The sequence below is a fragment of the Balaenoptera borealis genome (assembly GCF_965194805.1).
Source record: "Balaenoptera borealis genome assembly, chromosome: 8".
Classification (NCBI taxonomy): Eukaryota; Metazoa; Chordata; class Mammalia; order Artiodactyla; family Balaenopteridae; genus Balaenoptera; species Balaenoptera borealis.
The window spans coordinates 75474848-75490445 of NC_138865.1; the positions used below are offsets into that span (position 1 = coordinate 75474848).

The following is a 15598-nucleotide window of genomic DNA, read 5'->3' on the forward strand; positions in this document are numbered from 1 at the left end:
AGCGGGCTCTACCCGAGTGAAAGAGCCTCCAGGCAACGAGTAGGAGGTGCCAGCAGTCAGAAGTCTAGGAACTTTGCAAATAAAAAAGTTCTACATCAGTGGCAGTATGGGAAAGGCACGAGAGCCACAGCAATGTATTTCTGGAGTGTTTTGAGAGGTTCCAGAGGCTTTTAGTTTTCAGACATAAAGTGGCCATACATAACAGGCAATCTTGCCTATGTACAGCTTAGTGACCGTAATTATGGTCTAGTGACCAGTTAGGGGAAGGGTTTAACATCCTGTGGGTTTAGTTACACAACATCTAAATTAAAACATGACCCAGTTTTGCAAACTGAGGTTTGAAGTTAAATTTCTTTATGGCTAATATTTTGGTTTGAATGGTCACTGTTATTCTTTCTCCAGCCACTTTGAGAGATTTATTGCATGTGCACTGGCAGTTTGAAAATGATAATTATGTGGATTTTCAAGCAGACTACTTTGACCTTTGCATCTTCTCAGACTTCTAAGGATTGCTTTAGTTTTTCTTTGTCTCTTTAGAAAGGTGGCACATCTACTGAGACAGGGTCACGAGCTCCGGAATTCAGTCCAGGAACCATCTCTCCTAGTTGCTGCTGTCCTCAGAAGTAGCATTTGAACCACCAGGCCCTGACTTACAACCTGCATCCCCTCTTCCAGCTATACCCCTCTTTCTTTGATCTTGCAAGTCACTACTCATTCAGAGCAACAAATGATCCCAGGAAGAGAGGAAAGGCAACGCTTTACAATTTCTACTTCCTAGCATAGAAGGATGGGTTGGTTAAAAAAAAATTTAAAAAAAAATTAAAGACCTATAGTTGATAACACCATATTGTATAACTGAAATTTGCTAAGAGAGTAGAACTTGTATGTTCTCACAAATAAAAAAGGTAAATATGTGAGGTGATAGATGTGTTGGTCGACTCAGTGGGGGAAACTCCTCTCGCAATGTATACATATATCAAATCATCATGTTGTACACTTTAAATATCTTACAATTTTGTCATTTGTATCTTAAGCTGAAAAAATACTAAAAATTGCAAAAATTTTTGAACTAGTTGCAAGATTTAATTTCTTCATTTATTTTTCCTTACAAATGATCCCCTGCTCTCCCTTCTAATTCTTGCTGCTTTGTGCCCTCCTGATACTAACCTCTGCTCAATGGTTCAAACTCCTTCATGATCCTTTTCTACTCCAGGACTCGGATGGTCTGATTTGACTAATGTGTTTGTGTCAGCATTAGAGCTGAGATGGGAATCATAATTTTCAGTGATATCACCATCATTTTTGTTAGTGCCCTTCTCTTGTTGGACCCACGTGGGTCTCCTTGTTCTGACTATCTCCTCTCTCTGCAGGCTCAGCAGCGGCCTTCTCAACGTGCCAGAGGTCCTGAAACATGGAGTGAAGATAGGGCTGGGTACAGGTTAGTAGTTTCCTATGAAGAACCATGGCAAAGTGGTTAAGTGCATAACTTTCAAATGTGACTAATTTTCAAGTAAGAGTTCTATGTTTTAAAAGACTTAGTTTTATTTTCTAGTAGTCATATCTAGAGCTAATAAAATAGTGAGGTTGGAAGCAGTAAAAAAAGTGTATGTGAAGGGAAAAGTTTTGATGACATTAACCTCTTGAAAGCCATTAACCATGTTTACTATTCAGACACGGGGCTATAAAGGATAAGTCCTTCTCAAGTGTTTTAGAGATTCTTTTTGAAAAGTTCTTGTTTTTTTGTTTGTTTTGTTCTTCCTGCTAAATGTCAATGGTTTGGATTTGTATGTTTTTGGTTTTCAATAACTGTGTCATCACAAATACTGTCTCAAAAGAAAATTATTCAACTTTGCCAGTAGTGAGCACAAATTCAGTCTATGCCATAACGGAGAACTCTAAGATATGTTAAAAAGCATGCTTTGCTTTTAAGCAGTTTTTAACAAAATGAGATTCTAATTCCCACAGGCAGTCTGATGTTTGCTAGGCTGAAGAACAGTCTAGGTGGCTGATGAATTAGTGATGTCTCCTTTTTTTTCACAGTACATTTTAATTGTTTTTCTTGAGTGTGTACAGTGCTGCTCACTTTAGAAGTGTCAGTCAGGCCCAAATGTTTAGGCATCCGCTGTGAACCTTTTTTTTTAATCACTGTGTGTGAATGAACTAAAACAAAAAATTTTTTTAATGGCTGTGGGGCATGAGGTCTTATTTTTCATTCTTGATGCGTTTGTCTTCCTGATATGTAAGAGCACCAGAATGTTTGCATATTGACAATAATGGTTTTTATCATTCTCTGCAATAACTCAAGTCTCAGTTAATTTTTATACCAAGCAATATTGGTAAGACAGACATACAATAATACAAAATGATTTATCTATAATTGGAAAGAGGTGTGCTAGATTAGAAGCTTTTCTTAATTTTACATGAATCAAAGCAATTAAAGTTCTTAAAATTTTGAATTTAAGCCTTGAATCATTGAGATTGTGTAGTACCTGGATATAGTCTCAGGTATTATGGCAGGAAACCAGTTATTTTTAACTTCACAGAAAAGCTTTAATGAATGAATAAGAAAAAAGTGGCCAAGAGTTTTTGTCAATTAATGGAAAATTTGGTAGAAATGCAAAAATCAGATGTACTGCTTTCAAATTTTCTAGGATTTTGGTCTCCATGATTTAAGTTCATCACATGATTTCCAGTTCTTGATTTTGGGTTGTATAGCGATGGTCTGAAGGTAAAGCATGTCACTTATTAGCTGTAAGACCTTGAGCAAATTACTTTAATATTCTAAGGCTTCGTTTCCTAATTTCTATAACAAGAACAACAATAATTATAATAATGTCTACGTTACAACCTTGTTTTGAGGCTTAAATGAAAAAAAAATGTGTGTGAGGTGGTTAGCACATACCTGGCATGTTGCAGTAGTTAATAAAGATAGATAGGCTTAAAAGGGAAAAAGTAACGTTGGTTTCCTGATTAAAGGTTTGATTAAATATGATATATTATCATATCAACTTGGAGAATGTTGTTGCATTTTACATAGTCTCTGTTGTAACAGCCATCCTATGCACCAGTATTACCTAAACATGACCTTTATGTATAAACTTGTCCTTCTGCTTTGGACTTCAGTAGATTATTTAACTTATACTGTGGACAGAGAGCAGGTCCAAGAATGGATTATTCACCATGTCTATAAGAAGTAGAGGCAGATCTGGACTTTCTCAAATATTAAATAGGAGAAACCCTCATGAAGCTTCACAAAAATATTGCAAAACAAGAGAAAGCAGTATCAAAAAGAATAAGAAGATGAACATACCTCTGAAAAGCATCTACTTCAGGATCCAGAATAAGAGTTCAGAAAATTGCTATCATCCTTAGAGTACAAGAAGACATGGCAGTATGAAAAGACCATGAGTTCTGATGGAAAAGGAAAATCTGAAAATGAAAGAAGAAAACTGAAAAAGAAAAGAAAAAAAGAATAAGAAGCATGTAGACCCTCATACGCTACCGCAGGGAGATTAAATGGTACAACCAATGTAGAGAACTGTTTGGCAGTTTCTTATAAAGTTAAATATACATCAGTAATTCCATTTGGGGTATTTACCCTAGAGAAATGGACACACATATTTGCACAAATAGTTGTACAAGAATATTTATAATATCTTTATTCATAATAGCCCCAAACTGGAAATAGTCCAAACACCTTCCAACAGGAGGACAGATAGGCAAATGTGGCATATTTATACAATTAAATATTATTCAGCATTCTAAAAACAGAACAAAACATTGAAATATGCAGAATATGGATTAATCTCAAAAATATTTTGTTAAAAATACTGGAGAGGGTGTAAAGAAAAGGGAATGCTCCTACACTATTGGTGGGAATGTAAATTAGTGCAGCCACTATGGAAAACTGGAGCTTCCTCAACTAAAAACAGAGTTGCCATATAATCCAGCAATCCTACTCCTAGGCATATATTTGGACAAAACTATAATTCAAAAAGATACATGCACCCCTATGTTCACAGCAGCATTATTTACAGTAGCCAAGACATGGAAGCAACCTCAATGTCCATCAACAGAGGAACGGAAAAAGAAGATGTGGTATAGAAGATTTAGATGCCTAGAGGAGACAAGATGGCAGAATGGAAAGACTTGAGCTCACCTCCTCTCACGAAAACACCAAAATCACAACTGATTGCTGAACAACCATCGACAAAAAAGACTTGGACCTACCAAAAAAGATATTCTACATCCAAAGACAAAGAAGGAGCCACAACAAAATGGCACGACGGGTGCTTTCACCATATAATAAAATCTCATACTTGCCAGGTAGGTGACCTGCAAACTGGAAAATAATTATATCGCAGAGGTTCTCCCACAGGAGTGATAGTTCGGAGCCCCATGTCATGCTCCCCAGCCTGGGGATCTGGCATCAGAAGGAGGAGCCCCCAGAGCATTTGGCTTTGAAGGCCAGTGGGGCTTGAATGCAGGAGCTCCACAGGACAAGGGGAAACAGACACTCCACTCTTGAGGAAGCACACAAGGTTTCACAGGAACTGGAACCCAGAGCAAAGCAGTGACTCCATAAGAGGCTGGGCCAGACCTATCTTCAAGTCTTGGAGGGTCTTCTGGGGAGGTAGGGGTTGGCTGTGGCTCACTCTGGGGGCAAGGACATTGGTGGCGGATGCCCCAGGGAATACTCATAGGCATTAACTCTCCTGGAGATAGCTGTTTTGGCACTGAGAACTGGCCTCACCCAACAGGTTGCAGGCTTCAGTGCTGGGATGCCTCAGGCCAAACAACAAACAGGGTGGGAACACAGCCCCACCCATCAGCAGACAGACTGCCTAAAGTCATCCTGAGCCAAAAGCTGCCTATAAACACACCCCTTGACATAGCCCTGCCCACTTGAGGGACAAGACCCAGCTCCACCCACCAGTGGGCAGGCACCAGTTCCTCCCACGAGGAAGCCAGCACAAGCCCCCAGACCAATCTCACCCACCACAGGGCACCCACAAGAACCAAGAAAAATTACAATCCTGCAGCCTGAGGAATGGAGATGGCAAACACAGAAAGTTAGACAAAATGAGACAGCAGAAAGAAGGAACAAGATAAAAACCCAGAAGAACTAAGTGAAGTTGAGATAGGCAATCTACATGAAAAAGAATTCATAGTAATGATAGTAAATGTGATTCAAGATCTTGGAAAAAGAATGGAGGCACAGACTCAGAGGATACAAGAAATGTTTAATAAAGAGCTAGAATCTTTAGAACAAACAGAGATGAACAATAAAATCACTGAAATGAAAAACATACTAGAAGGAATCAATAGTGGAATAAATTAGGCAGAAAAATGAATAAGCAAGCTGGAAGACAGATTGGTGGAAACCACTGCTGCAGAACAAAGAAAGAAGAATGAAAAGAAATGAGGACAGTCAAAGAGACCTCTGGGACAACATTAAACACACCAATATTTGCATTATAGGGGTCCCAGAAGGAGAAGAGAGAGAGAAAGGGCCTGAGAAAATACGTGAAGAGATAGTAGTTGAAAATGTCCCTAACATGGGAAGGAAACACTCACTCAAGTACAGGAAGCACAGAGTCCCATACAGGATAAACCCAAGGAGGAACACACCAAGACACATATTACTCAAACTGACAAAAATTAAAGACAAGGAGAAAACATTAAAAGCAACAAGGGAAAAGCAATAAGTAACCTTATGGGAGTTCCCTTGTATGTTGTCAGCTGATTTTTCAGCAAAAACTGTGCAGGCCAGAAGGGAGTGACATGATATATTTAAAGTGATGAAAGGGAAAAACCTATAACCAAGAATACTCTACCTAGCATGGCTCTCATTCAAATTTGACAGAGAAATCAAAAGCTTTACAGACAAGCAAAAGCTAACAGAATTCAGGACCACCAAACCAGCTTTACAGCAAATGCTAAAGGAACTTTTCTAGGCAGAAAGAAAAGGCCACAACGAGAAACAAGAAGATTACGAAATGGGAAATCTCACCGGTAAAGGCAAACATACAGTAAACGTAGGAAATCATCCACACACAAATATATCAAAACCAGCAAACATGAGAAGAGGAGAGTACAAATGCAGGATACTGGAAATGCATTTGAAATTAAGAGACCAACAGCGTAAAACAAACTTGCATATGTATATAGACTAATCTATCAAAACCTCATGGTAACTGCAAACCAAAAATCTACAATAGATACACACACACACAAAAGAAAAGAGAATTCAAACACAACATTAAAGTTAGACATCAAATCACAAAACAAAAGAGGAAGGGAAGAAAAAAGACCTTCAAAAACAAACCCCAAACAATTAACAATGGCAATAAGTACATACATATCGATAATTACCTTAAATGTAAACAGATTAAATGCTCCAACCAAAACACATAGACTGGCAGAATAGATACAAAAATAAGACCCATATATATGCTATCTACAAGCAACCCATTTCAGACCTAGGGACACATACAGACTGAAAATGAGGGGATGGAAAAAGGTATCCCATGCAAATGGAAATCAAAAGAAAGCTGGAAGAGCAATACTCAGACAAAATAGACTTTAAAATAAAAACTGTTACAAGAGACAAAGAAGGACACTAAATAATGATAAAGGGATCAATCTAAGAAGATATAACAATTGTAAATATATATGCATCCAACATAGGAGCACCTCAATATATAAGGTAAATGCTAACAGCCATAAAAGGAGAAATTGACAGTAACAGGGTAATAATGGGGGCCTTTAACACCCCACTTTCATCAATGGACAGATCATCCAGAAATAAAATCAATAAGGAAATACAGGCCTTAAATGACACATAAGAGCAGATGGACTTAATTGATATTTATAAAGCATTCCATCCAAAGGCAGTGGAAAAAACGCATTCTTCTGAAGTGCACATGCAACATTCTCCAGGATAGAACACATGCTGGGCCACAATGCAAACCTCAGTAAACTTAAGAAAACTGAAATCATACCAAGCATTTTCTCCAACCACAACACTATGAGATTAGAAATCAACTACAAGAAAAAAAATGGAAAAAACACAAACACGTGGAGGCTAAACTATATGTTACTAAACAACCAATGGATCACTGAAGAAATCAAAGAGGAAATCAAAAAATACCTACAGACAAATGAAAATGAAAACACAACAATCCAAAACCTATGGGACACAGCAAAAGCAGTTCTAAGAGGAAAGTTTATAGCAATACAATCTTATCTCAGGAAACAAGAAAAATCTCAAATAAACAATCTAAACTTATACCTAAAGAACCGAGAGAAAGAAGAACAAAATCCAAAGTTAGTAGAAGGAAAGAAGTCATAAAGATCAGAGCAGAAATAAATGAAAAAAAGAAAAGATCAGTGAACCTAAAAGCTGGTTCCTTGGGGAAAATAAACAAAAGTGATAAACCTTTAGCCAGACTCATCAAGAAAAAAAGGGAGAGGGCTCAAAGCAATAAAATTAGAAATGAAAAAGGTGAAGTTACAATTGACACTGCAGAAATACAAAGGATCATAAGAGATTACTACAAGCAACTATATGCCAATGAAATGGAAACCCAGAAGAAATGGACTAATTCTTAGAAAGGTACAATATTCCAAGACTGAACCAGAAAGAAATAGAAAATATGAAGAGACCAATCACAAGTACTGAAATTGAAACTGTGATGAAAAAGCTTCCAACAAACAAAAGTCCAGGACTAGATGGCTTCCAGGTGAATTCTGTCAAACATTTAGAGAAGAGTTAATAACTATCCTTTTGCAGAGGAAGGAACACTCCCAAACTCATTCTAAGAAGCCACCATCACCCTGATACAAAAACCAGCCAACGATACCATGAGAAAAGTGAATTACAGGCCAATATCACTGATGAACATATACTCAAAAATCCTCAGCCAAATACTAGCAAACCAAATCCAACAATACATTAAAGGATGATACACCATGATCAACTAGGATTTATCCCAGGGGTGCAAGGAGTTTTCAATATCCGTAGATCAATCACTGTGATACACCCCATTAATATTGAAGAATAAAAACCATATGATCATCTCAATAGATGCAGAAAAAGCTTTTGACCAAATTCAACACCCATCTATGATAAGAACTCTCCAGAAAGTGGGCATAGAGGGAACCTACCTCAACATAATAAAGGCCATATATGACAAACCCACAGCTAACATCATACTCAATGGGGAAAAGCTGAAACCATTTCCTCTATGATCAGGAACAAGACAAGGATGTCTGCAATCACCACTTTTATTCAACATAGTTTTAGAAGTCCTAGCCATGGCAATCAGAGAAGAAGAATAAAAGGTATCCAAATTGGAAAAGAAATAAAACTGTCATTGTTTGCATATGACATGATACTATACATAGAAAATCCTAAAGATGCCACAGAAAAGTACTAGAGCTCATCAATGAATTCAGTAAGGTTGCAGGAAACAAAATTAATACACAGAAATCTGTTGCATTTCTATACACTAACAACGAAAGATCAGAAAGAGAAATTATGGAAACAATCCCATGTACCATTGCATAAGAAAGAATAAAATACCTAGGAATAAACGTATCTAAGGAGGTAAAAGACCTGTATCCTGAAAGCTATAAGATGCTGATGAAAGAAATAAAAGATAACACAGACAGACAGAAAGATATTCCATGTTCTTGTATTGGAAGAATCAATATTGTCAAAATGACTGTACTACCCAAGGCAATCTACAGATTCAATGCAATCCCTATTAAATTACCAATAACATTTTTCACAGAAATAGAACAAAAAATTTTTAAATTTGTGTGGAAACACAAAAGACAACAGAGCCAAAGCAAACCTGAGAAAGAAAAACGGAGCTGGAGGAATCAGGCTCCCTGACTTCAGACTATACTACAAAGCTACAGTAATCAAAACAGTATGGTTCTGGCACAAAAACAGAAATATAGATCAATGGAACAGGATAGAAAGCCCAGAAATAAACCCATGCACCTATGGTCAATTAGTCTACTACAAAGGAGGCAAGAATATAGAATGGAGAAAAGACAGTCTCCTCAATAAGTGTTGCTGGGAAAACTGGACAGCTACACATAAAAGAATCAAATTAGAACATTCTCTAACTCCATACACAAAAATAAACTCAAAATGGATTAAAGACCTCAATGTAAGACCAGATACTATAAAATTCTTAGAGGAAAAACACAGGCAGAACACTCTTTGACATAAATTGCAGCAAGATCTTTTTGGATCCACCTCCTAGAGTAACGAAAATAAAACAAAAATAAACAAATGGGACCTAATGAAACTTAAAACCTTTTGCACAGCAAAGGAAACCATAAACAAAATGAAAAGACAACCCATAGAATGGGAGAAAAATACTTGCAAATGAATCTCAAAATAAACAAACAGCTCATGCAGCTCAATATCAAAAAAAAACCCCACAACCCAATCAAAAAATGGGCAGGGGCTTCCCTGGTGGTGCAGTGGTTAAGAATCCGCCTGCCAATGCAGGGTACACGCGTTCGAGCCCTGGTCCGGGAAGATCCCACATGCCACGGAGCAACTAAGCCCATGCACCACAACTACTGAGCCTGTGCTCTAGAGCCTGCGAGCTACAACTACTGAGCCCGCATGCTACAACTACTGAAGCCCACACGCCTAGAGCCCATGCTCCACAACAAGAGAAGCCACCACGATGAGAAACCCGCGCACCGCAATGAAGAGTAGCCCCCGCTCACCGCAACTAGAGAAAGCCCACGCGCAGCAACAAAGACCCAACGCAGCCAAAAAAAAAAAAAAGGGCAGAAGATCTAAATAGACATTTCTCCAGAGAAGACATACAGAGGGAATTCCCTGGCAGTCCACTGGTTAGGACTGAGCACTTTCACTGCCATGGCCCAGGTTCAATCCCTGGTCAGGGAACCTGCAAGCTGCGTAGTACAGCTAATAAAAAAAAAAAAAAAGAAGACATACAGAAGACCAAAAAGCACATGAAAAGATGCTCAACATCACTAGTTATTAGGGAAATTCAAATCAAAACTACAATGAGGTATCACTTTACATCAGTCAGAATGGCCATCATCAAAAAGTCTACAAACAATAAATGCTGCAGAGGGTGTGGAGAAAAGGGAACCCTCTTATACTGTTGGTGGGAATGTAAACTAGTACAACCATTGTGGAGAAGAGTATGGAGGATCCTTAAAAAACTAAAAATAGAACTACCATATGATTCAGGGATCCTACTCCTGGGCATGTATCCACAGAATAACATACTTTGAAAAGATACATGCACCCCAATGTTCATTGTAGCACTATAAACAATAGCAAAGACTTGGAAGCAACCTAAATGTCCACTGACAAAGGAATGGATAAAGAAGATGTGGTATATATATATACAAGGGAATATCATTCAGCCATTAAAACGAGTGAAATACTGCCATTGGCAGCAACATGGATGGACCTAGAGATTATCACACTAAGTGAAGTAAGTCAGACAGAGAAAAATATCATATTATATCACTTATATGTGGAATCTAAAAAATGATACAAATGAACTTATTTACAAAACAGAAATATACCCACAGACATAGAAACCAAACTTATGGTTACCAAAGGGGATAGGGGGAGGAAGAAGTTAGGAATTTGGGATTAACAGATACACATTACTATATATAAAATAAACAAACAAGGATCTACTGTATAGCACAGGGAGCTATATTCAACATCTTGTAATAATATATTCAATATCTTCTAATAACCTCCAATGGAAAAGAATCTGAAAAAGAATTTTTTATATATATATATAACTTTTTAATAAAGTTTTATATATATAATTTATTACTTTGCTTTATACCTGAAACATGTAAATCAACTATACTTCAATAAAAAAAAATCCTTAAGCATTCCCTCCCATTACCAACAGTGTCAAGTCTAAATTCCTTAGGGAAGTAAAGATATCAGGCACCACCTGGTCCCTCCTGTCCTTCCCACTCATCTCTTCCTGTATCTACGGAACAGAAACAGACTCACAGACATAGAGAACAGACTTATGGTTGCCAAGGGGGAGGAAGTTTGGGGGAGGGATGGATTGGGAGTTTGGGATTAGCAGATGCAAACTATTATATATAGGATGAATAAACAACAAGGTCCTACTGTATAGCACAGGGGACTATGTTCAATATCCTGTGATAAACCATAATGTAAAAGAATATGAAAAACAATATATATATAATATAGTGTATATATATATATATATATATATGTAACTAAATTACTTTGCTCTACAGCAGAAACTAACACAACAAATGTAAATCAACTATACTTCAATAAAATAAATTTTAAAAAGGGGTCCAATCAAGACGGCAGAGCAGAAGGACGTGGAGCTCACCTCCTCCAACAATTACAGCAAACAATTCTCACAGAATACCTACTGAACGCTGGCAGAAGACCTCAGATAACAGAAAACTATCTGAGAAATTTCTCCACCTTAACTGGGTAGGATGAAAGAAGAAGGGAAAAAAGGAAGTGGGCTGGGACCTGTGCCCCTGGGAGGGAGGTGAAAAAGAGGAAAGGTTCCTGCACCCCAGGAAGCTCTCTCTCTGGTGGGGAGATAAGCCCTCTCTCTGGTGGGGGACAGAAAGCAAGCTTCAGAGGCTTGGAGGAAAGCACAGCATTCGGTTTGTGGCTGGCAGAACAGAGAGAGAGCTTCCCAGAAGGTCTGTGCCACTGCCCTGCACTCCCCAGCCTGAGACATGTGTCTGCTGTTGCAGGTGGGGGCTGGGTGCTGAAACTTGAGCTTTAGAGGACAGACCTAGGGAGAGACCTGGGGTTGGCTGTGGGGACACAGCCTGAAGGGGCTGGAGTATGGTATGGCCACAACCTGGGATGTACATAGAGAAGCCCAGGCCCACCATAGAAGTGAAGCACCATTAAGGGGCGCGTGAAGGGAGTGGCAGGGCCCACCATAGCAGCCTTTTTCTCCGTGCTCGCTCAGGTGGCACAGCACCGCCTCTGTGAGCTCTGGGAGCACACAAGCCAGTGGGTTGCCTACACAGAGGTGGGGCTGAAATCAGAGCTCAGCCCCAGGGGTTGCACAACTTAGGAAGCAGGACTGAAATCTCTCCCTGTGGCTGCACAATACACGGATTTATGCCACTGCCTTTGTAAACTCAGTGCCTGTGGGTCATCAGAGTGGATGGCGGGTCCTCCCGTGGCTGGGATAGGTCTGGCCTTAGCAGCTGTGGGCTTTGTGGGCATGTTCATGTGGAGGCTGGGCCAGGCCAGCGTCTGGGCTGTCTCCACAGCTTCCATGGTGAGCCCAGGTGTGAGACTGCTGCAGTCCTGGTATCTGACTTCAGTGGATCCGCGCCTACAGATCTCTGCTGGTGGCTTTGTGATAACAATGCCTGAGCGACACCAGAGCCAATTGCTGGCATTCCCACGGTGGAGGCAGAGCCAAGGGCAGTGCTAACCTCAGTGTATTTTGTGAGCCTGTACAGCGGGTGACAGGTGACACACCAAAGTGCACTCCCAGGTGGACAGCTTCGGTGAAGGAATACTCAGTGGCTCCTCTCCCAGTGGGAGTGCTCCAACCCTGCTTACCTCACACCACAGCTCAGAAATGGATAAGGGGCTTCTACTCCAACAACTAGGGAGAAGACCCTGCCCCCACAAGGCTGTGACAACCACAGAGCAAAGAGGAGGCCCCGCTCAACATCCAGTACTGGCTCTGATCACCACAACACCAGTCACACCCCCCATCAAGAGGATAATGGCCAGCACACACTGAGGAAAGAGGCAGCAGGCATCCATATTAAAAATAGCACTTGTACCAAAAATATTAAACCTACACAGGCTAATTAGGGATGCTCCCACATAAAAATAGCCCTCCAAGACCACAGTAGATAATTGTTTCTCCTAAACTCATACAGTAAGATAAACATAAGAAAAATGAAGAACCAGAGGAACCACTCCCAGTTAAAAGATCAAGAGAATTCCCCTGAAAGAACAATTAACCAGACCTCTCCAGCTTAACAGACACTGAATTCAAAAAGGAGAAAATCAAAATCCTGAAGGAATTTTAAAGGCTAAATTAAAAAGGCTATCAATAGAAAGGCAGATTACTGTAAAAGGGAAGTAGAAACTATAAAGAGGAGCCAAGAAAAATAAGAAAACTCATTTGTTGAGATGAAAGCTGAGCCAAAGGCAATGAATAGCAGATTGAATAATGCAGAAAAATGAGTAAGTGATCTGGAAGACAGAATAATGGAAATCACTCAAACAGAACAGCAGACAGAAAGCCAAATGAAACAAAAATGAAAGCAATATAAGAGACCTATGGAATAATATAAAGCATGTCAATCTATGCATAATAGGGATTCCAGAAGAAGAAGAAAGAGAAAAGGGGATCGAAAGTGTATTTGAATAAATTATGGCTGAAAACTTCCCAAACCTAAAGAAGGAAACAGATATGCAGGTACAAGAAGCACAGGGCGTCCCCAACAAGATGAACTCAAACAGACTACACCAAGACATATTATAATTAAAATGGCAAAAGTTAAAGATAAAGAGGGGGATTCTAAAGGCAGCAAGAGAAAAACAAAGAGTTAATTACAAAGAAACCCCCATAAGACTATCAGCTGATTTCTCGACAAAAATGTTGCAGGCCAGAAGGGAGTGGCAAGATATATTCAAAGTCCTAAAAGGGAAAGATCTGCAAACTGGGTTACTCTACCCAGCAAGATTATCATTTAGAATAGAAGGAGAGACAAAGAATTTCTCAAGACAAGCAAAAGCTAAAAAAAACCCCACAGCAATACTAAACCTATCCTAAAAGAAATATTGAAAGGTCTTCTCTAAATAGAAAAGAAGCAAGAATCTATAGGAAAGAGAAAATCACAGCTGGAAATAAGTCACTTAAATAAGCCAGTATACAGATTAAAAAAAATCAAAAAATGTTTGTGAAAGTGATGATAACCACAATGAACAGTAAAAAGATAAACATGAAGATGTAAAAGAGGACATCAAAATCATAAAATGTAGAGTAGGAGAGTAAGAAAATGTAGATTCTTTTTTTTTTAGAATGTGTTTGATCCTATATGACTATCAGTCTAAAGCAAGTATATATAGGAAGGGGTTAACATACTTGAACAACGTGGTAACAATAAATAAAAAACATACAATAGATTCACAAAAAACAAAAAAAACAGAACACAAGTGTAATATAAAAGGAAATCATCAAACCATAAAAGGAAAAACAAAAAAAATAAAAACAAAAGGGACAAAGAAGATATACAAAATCAACTGGAAAAGAAGGTTTAAAACAGCAATAAATATCTATCAATAATTATGTTAAATGTCAATGGATTAAATGCTCCAATCAAAAGATACAGAGTGGCAGATTAGATTAAAAAAACAAGTGCCTACAATATGCTACTTACAAGAGACCCACTTTAGGGCAAAGAACACACATAGATAGAAAGTGAGGGAATGGAAAAAATATTTCATCTTTTGGGGACTGCAATACTAATATCATACAAAATAGACTTTAAAACAAAGGCCATAAAGAAAAAGAAGGACACTACATAATGATAAAAGGATCAGTACAAGAAGAGGATATTACACTCATCAACATATATGCACCCTACATAGGAGCACCCAACTACATAAAACAAATAGTAACAGACATAAAGGGAGAAACTGATGGGAATCCAATAATAGTATGAGACTTTAACACCCTACTCACATCAATGGACAGATCTTCTAGACAGAAAATGAATAAGGCACATTGAGATCCTAAATGATACAACAGAATAGACTTAATTGATATCTTCAGGACATTACATCCAAAAAAAAAAAAAACACACAATACATATTCTTTTCAAGTGCACATGGAATAGTCTCTAGGATTTACCACATACTAGGACACAAAACAAGCCTCAATAAATTTAAGAGTGTAGAAATTATTTCAGGCATCTTTTCTGACCACAATGACATGAAACTAGGAATCAACCAGAGGAAAGAAATGAGAATAAAACGATTACATGGAGACTAAACAACATGCTACTAAAAAACCAGTGGGTCAACAATGAATACAAAGAGGAAATTAAAAAATACCTTGAGGCAAATGACAATGAAAACATAACCATATAAAATCTATGGGATGCTGCAAAAGCAGTTATTAGAGGGTAGTTCATAGCAATACAGACCTTCCTCAGAAAAATCTCAAATAAACAACCTAACTTACCACCTAAAAGAACTAGAAAAAGAAGAACAAAAGCTAAAGTCAGCAGAAGGAAGGAAATAATAAAGATCAGAGAGGAAATAAATAAAATAGAGATTAAAACTTAGAAAAAAAATCAATAAAACCAAGAACTGGTTCTTCAAAAGGGTAAATAAAATAGACAGATCTCTGGCCAGGCTCACCAAGAAGAAAAGGGAACCCAAATAAACAAAATAAGAGATGAAAAAGGAGAAGTAACATCCAATACCACAGAAATACAAAAAACCATAAGAGAATACTATGAATAATAATATGCCAACAAATTCAACAACCTAGAAGAATGGACTTGTTTCTAG

At 38.3% G+C, this 15598-nt stretch overlaps 1 protein-coding gene and 1 long non-coding RNA gene across 4 annotated transcripts in view; one reads left to right on the top strand and one right to left on the bottom strand.

The window, feature by feature from the left end:
• Window positions 1-15598, top strand: part of GDA (guanine deaminase) — a 125525-nt gene that overhangs the window by 83896 nt on the left and 26031 nt on the right. For both annotated transcript variants that reach the window (XR_014247287.1, XM_082401473.1), the window contains exon 10: window positions 1371-1438. Coding sequence is in view for 1 of the 2 variants with exons in the window: in XM_082401473.1 (XP_082257599.1) it covers window positions 1371-1438 (68 nt within the window). In the remaining variant the exon portion in view is untranslated. The remainder of the gene's footprint in view (window positions 1-1370; window positions 1439-15598) is intronic.
• The window catches only part of LOC309633126, a 119519-nt gene continuing 104934 nt past the window's right edge, over window positions 1014-15598 (bottom strand). For both annotated transcript variants that reach the window (XR_014247322.1, XR_014247323.1), the window contains exon 3: window positions 1014-3449. This is a non-coding gene — a long non-coding RNA (uncharacterized lncRNA). The remainder of the gene's footprint in view (window positions 3450-15598) is intronic.